Source organism: Oncorhynchus gorbuscha, linkage group LG06 (genome assembly GCF_021184085.1).
Source record: "Oncorhynchus gorbuscha isolate QuinsamMale2020 ecotype Even-year linkage group LG06, OgorEven_v1.0, whole genome shotgun sequence".
Lineage (NCBI taxonomy): Eukaryota > Metazoa > Chordata > Actinopteri > Salmoniformes > Salmonidae > Oncorhynchus > Oncorhynchus gorbuscha.
The window spans coordinates 102,279,404-102,285,403 of NC_060178.1; the positions used below are offsets into that span (position 1 = coordinate 102,279,404).

A 6,000-nucleotide genomic window follows, 5' to 3' on the forward strand; every position below is an offset into this window, starting at 1 on the left:
AAACAAGCAATGTTATCTCAGCCATTGACTAAAACAGTTATTTCTTCAGGAAATTATTTTTTAGTAGAACCATATTTAAAGACAGCAGAGACTAGTGTGGACTTTGAATGCCCCAACTGGCCCCAACTGGCTGGCATGAATGACAGGTTTCCATCACCATACTAGCACATGAACAAATAAAAGGATCAGAGGTTGACATACTTATCTGCACAATGCAAGGCCAATAAGTTCATCACTGACATGTACCTACACAACAGAATGTACAGGGCAAGTCGACTCAAAGGTGTAGACCTACCAGTGACAGTATAAAACAGCGAAACAATCAGTGTAGGGGGTTGGGTTATTTAAGGCGGTTCTACACAGCATTTACACCAATCACTGTGGTCAGATTGACTGAGCGACTGTCATCGGTCCAGCTGAGGGTAAGAGAGAGACAGTACGGTGGAACGGGAATAGAAGTTTGAACAGACTAAGGAAACTTTGACTGCAGACCCGACATTATCCAACTTGTGAATTATTTGTAGGCTAAAGCCTGTGTATTGTACCTTTTGTTAATCGGTGAATAAATTTGGCTGTACAATCCTTGGCAGTGTTCTGAGACTGTACAGCTGCCAACTGCTTCTGAAGGACAACTTGTTTATGAAATGGACTGTGCGTAAAGAGCAATTACATTTTCTCTTATTGACTTTCAATAAGTTTCACTGTGTGCGTTTTATGTTGCTTTAAAATTGTTGAGAAAGTGGACTGAGTCGGACTTTCGGGGAAATCGTTACTAAACTTTGCAAAAGAAAACATGACTGCCGATAAGGACAAGAAAAGGTAATGTCGATTTTTGAAATATTTCCTGTTTGGCTTATTTATTCTTATGTTAATACATTATGTTAGAAAGTATCATGTAAAACCTACAATCAACACGTTAAAGGGTAGGGCTATTAAACTATTGTCCTCGCGATCTATGAGTGACATTTCGCAGAAAATTCGCAGAACGGACACCTGCTGCGCTATAATAAAAGCGCACGGTGCGTAACGTGGTAGCCTACAGGCACGCTACTTGACCATTTTGAAGCGCTGCGGTCAAGTTCACTACAGTGCAAACTTAGCAGTCATAAACGGTGTCACGGTTTGTGGGGGTAATTTTAGATGGTGGTGAATATGTAGCATTATCCATCTTCTTGCAACTCTTTTTTTTTACATGAAATGAAATAGAAGAATATAATAGTAACCATCAACCATTTTTCATATTGTATTGACCATCATAGTGTAGATTCCACTATTTAAAGCATGATCAATTAGGCAAGGTCGACAAATGCTGTTGATTGAAAATACAGTTTTATTTATTTATACATTGATAAAACATTTGTGTTTTTTTATTTAAGGACCTCACGTTTTGTTTATATTGCAGGCTATTAGCCTATGTTGTATACATAATTGATCATGATAATGGTATTAAACATATTCTACTTGGTAAAAAAGATAAAACATGTCTTTTCACAAACACAAGAAAAATGTCAGTGCTGAAAATATTTACTGAGGGTAAGTGATCTGTTGTTCTGGCTGTGAAATGAAATAAACATGTATGCATTTCTCTTTGCATGCAGCTCCTTTCTCCATCTTCAAATGAAACAGACACTGTTTCTGTGACCTCTTGTATTTTAGAGTGTGTTAAGTGTGTAGGGCTCATGAAGGGTTGGAAAAACGGCAACTGTTAAACAGACGTAGCACACATTATTTGCTTAACAGAACGTCTCAAACACTCAATCAATAATAAATATACAGTCTATACAGTCCCTTGAGTGGTGAACCGCTAAGGGGAGAGTTTCGTCATCTATAAGAGGGTTTCAGAAGATTCATAGAAACACAGAACTCCTGTAACCTCGACTTTAATCTCAGACCTCAGAGCAAAACTAAATATTAACCCTTGTGACCTCTTCATATGAAGAGAACAGACTAAAACATTCCTTTAACCACAAATATTACCACACACTACTATATAGTGTGTATTGAGTGTTGCCTGATGATGAGCCTGTAGTTCTGAGGTTGACAGTAGAGCCCTTCTCACAGCACACGGTCCCTCAGCCTGTGGACTGGAAACTGGATAACTGTTCACCAGCGTCAGTTTACTCTGCCCACAGCTCAGTGTCTTCAAAAATATATTTAAAATCTTTGAATTCTTAACTCCTTGATATCTCTCTGGTCTCTAGTAGAAGACAGTGGATTTGTGCATCCTTTAGTTTTGGAGTGTTATCTGTATTGGGTGCTCTTTCAGTAATATGGTTAGATGGAGACACCATAGCCTCCTGAGGATAGCACTGTGAGAGTCTAGTGATGAGACGAGCGCCTCTCGGTCTGCTTTCTCAGACACACACTTACAGTGCCTTGCGAAAGTATTCGGCCCCCTTGAACTTTGCGACCTTTTGCCACATTTCAGGCTTCAAACATAAAGATATAAAACTGTATTTTTTTGTGAAGAATCAACAACAAGTGGGACACAATCATGAAGTGGAACGACATTTATTGGATATTTCAAACTTTTTTAACAAATCAAAAACTGAAAAATTGGGTGTGCAAAATTATTCAGCCCCCTTAACTTAATACTTTGTAGTGCCACCTTTTGCTGCGATTACAGCTGTAAGTCGCTTGGGGTATGTCTCTATCAGTTTTGCACATCGAGAGACTCAAATTTATTCCCATTCCGCCTTGCAAAACAGCTCGAGCTCAGTGAGGTTGGATGGAGAGCATTTGTGAACAGCAGTTTTCAGTTCTTTCCACAGATTCTCGATTGGATTCAGGTCTGGCCTTTGACTTGGCCATTCTAACACCTGGATATGTTTATTTTTGAACCATTCCATTGTAGATTTTGCTTTATGTTTTGGATCATTGTCTTGTTGGAAGACAAATCTCCGTCCCAGTCTCAGGTCTTTTGCAGACTCCATCAGGTTTTCTTCCAGAATGGTCCTGTATTTGGCTCCATCCATCTTCCCATCAATTTTAACCATCTTCCCTGTCCCTGCTGAAGAAAAGCAGGCCCAAACCATGATGCTGCCACCACAGTGGGGATGGTGCATTCAGGGTGATGAGCTGTGTTGCTTTTTCGCCAAACATAACATTTTGCATTGTTGCCAAAAAGTTCAATTTTGGTTTCATCTGACCAGAGCACCTTCTTCCACATGTTTGGTGTGTCTCCCAGGTGGCTTGTGGCAAACTTTAAACGACGGGAACTCCTTCTCTTTGTACACAGCGCATTTACTGTTTGCTCAAAGGTTTTGAAAATAACTTAAGGTCACATTTTGGAATTTTAATTTTACAATGAAAGTTCACAGCTGGTTTGACATAATTGATGTTAACATCCATGCTAAAGATTGTCATTCCAGTTAGTTTTTTAAAAACTTATACAACACAGAGAAGGAGTTCCCGTTAGCCATAACTTATACAACAGAGAGAAGGTGTTCCTGTTAGCCATAACTTATACAACACAGAGAAGGAGTTCCCGTTAGCCATAACTTATACAACACAGAAAGGAGTTCCCGTTAGCCATAACTTATACAACACAGAGAAGGAGTTTCCGTTAGCCATAACTTATAAAACACAGAGAAGGAGTTCCTGTTAGCCATAACTTATACAACACAGAGAAGGAGTTCCCGTTAGCCATAACTTATACAACACAGAGAAGGAGTTCCCGTTAGCCATAACTTATACAACACAGAGAAGGAGTTCCCGTTAGCCATAACTTATACAACACAGAGAAGGAGTTTCCGTTAGCCATAACTTATACAACACAGAGAAGGAGTTCCCGTTAGCCATAACTTATACAACACAGAGAAGGAGTTCCCGTTAGCCATAACTTATACAACACAGAGAAGGAGTTCCCGTTAGCCATAACTTATACAACACAGAGAAGGAGTTCCCGTTAGCCATAACTTATACAACACAGGAGACATGGTGGTCATCTTAGAGTATACTATTATTTTTTTAACCTTTATTTAACTAGGCAAGTCAGTTAAGAACCAATTCTTATTTACAATGACGGCCTAGTGTGTGTGTGTGTGTGTGTGTGTGTGTGTGTGTGTGTGTGTGTGTGTGTGTGTGTGTGTGTGTGTGTGTGTGTGTGTGTGTGTGTGTGTGTGTGTGTGTGTGTGTGTGTGTGTGTGTGTGTGTGTGTGTGTGTGTGTGTGTGTGTGTGTGAAAAGTCTAGTCTTTATTGCACTGTCAATGGGGTGAATCATTGCTTCTGGCCTGGCTTGCACAGCAATGTTTATTTGAGCAGTGATATTGCATACTTAGTTTTATGGACCATGTGTTATTGTGAGAGGATCCACTTACAGGATTGTTTGATGTGCTTATTTACTTACTGTTCTCATATGCCTGTACAATAACACTTTACAAGCAGCATGATAAATGTACTGCAAGCATCCACTTTCTTCCCTCATTCATTTATCAAGCAAAGGATCTATCTATTCAAAATGTTTATTCTCATAGCTATCATTGTGTACTGTATTATAAAGCATTCTGCCTATCTACCCCAGCCACTTTGTGCTGGTCTGTTTTGGTTTGTGGCTTTGGTGAGGTTACGTCACCTATATTATGGGGTGCTCTCTACTCTCGCTTTCTCTGTGGCCTGTTCTGTGCTGGGTCCTCTAAAAGAGCCATTGGCCTGTTAGGGAGAAGAAAAGCCCTGCTCTGGCCAGAGCCCCTGTCAACTCAGCCATTCAGCCCATTGGCCTGTTAGGGAGAAGAAAAGCCCTGCTCTGGCCAGAGCCCCTGTCAACTCATCCATTCAGCCCATTGGCCTGTTAGGGAGAAGAAAAGCCCTGCTCTGGCCAGAGCCCCTGTCAACTCATCCATTCAGCCCATTGGCCTGTTAGGGAGAAGAAAAGCTCTGCTCTGGCCAGAGCCCCTGTCAACTCATCCATTCAGCCCATTGGCCTCTTAGCGAGAAGAAAAGCTCTGCTCTGGCCAGAGCCCCTGTCAACTCAGCCATTCAGCCCACTGGCCTGTGGGGAAAGAGCTGGCACCGTGCCCTTGCCACAGAGCGCTATCCAAACATTACCCAAACACTGACTTACCCCGCTCAACATTTCTCCTTTAGGCCATGATTACAGGTTGGCCATGGGATTTAGAGACATAAAGCAAATTCACACTAAGAGACAGTAGGTGGTCCCACACCTCTGGAAGGTCTGTGGCTGTTTTACCTGGATTGTTTGTGGATCCTTGTCTCGATTGTTTGTGGCTAACGGGGCAACAGGGTAGCCTAGTGGTTAGAGTGTTGGACTAGTAACCGAAAGGTTGCAAGTTCAAATCCCAGAGCTGACAAGGTACAAATCTGTCGTTCTGCCTTTGAACAGGCAGTTAACCCACTGTTCCCACTAGGCCGTCATTGAAAATAATAATTTGTTCTTAACTGACTTGCCTAGTAAAATAAAGGTTAAAAAAAAAACTTTTCAAACTATTGGAGCGAATGGGGAATTGTAGTGGTTTAGTTCCTTCCATGGGTGTGAGGGATAGGCAGTATTGAAAATGACTTGACATTGAGTTGGCAGTGAACAGAGAAACAAGGAGAGAGCCAAGTGTGCCAGGTAAGTGCCGCTAGGAGACTCAGCACTCAAATGTTATTTTATTTTAGAACACATTTTTATTTTCAATGACAACCTAGGAACAGTGGGTTAACTGCCTTGTTCATGGGCAGAACAACATATTTTTCCATTGTCAGCTCAGGGATTTGATCTCGCAACCTTTCAGTTACTTGTCCAACGCTCTAACCACTAGGCTACCTGCTGCCCCCAATGCCTAACTTCATACACACACACACACAGTTTAGTTTCTCTTTCACAGTCATTTGGGTGGCAGGTAGACTAGCATCTAAGAGCATTGGGCCAGTAATCAAAAGGTTGCTGGCTTTAATCCCCGAGCCGACTTGTTGAAAAATATGTTGATTTTTTAAAATGTATTTTTACCTTTATTTAACCAGGCAAGTCAGTTAAGAACACATTCTTATTTTCAATG

The 6,000-nt window shown here is 41.2% G+C and overlaps 1 protein-coding gene across 3 annotated transcripts in view; it reads left to right on the plus strand.

Annotated features, from left to right (window-relative positions):
- Positions 1–397: 397 nt before the first annotated feature.
- LOC124038634 (endothelial PAS domain-containing protein 1-like) overlaps positions 398–6,000 on the plus strand; it is a 79,736-nt gene continuing 74,133 nt past the window's right edge. For all 3 annotated transcript variants that reach the window (XR_006839388.1, XM_046354715.1, XM_046354716.1), the window contains exon 1: positions 398–819. Coding sequence is in view for 2 of the 3 variants with exons in the window: in XM_046354715.1 (XP_046210671.1) it covers positions 794–819 (26 nt within the window). In the remaining variant the exon portion in view is untranslated. The remainder of the gene's footprint in view (positions 820–6,000) is intronic.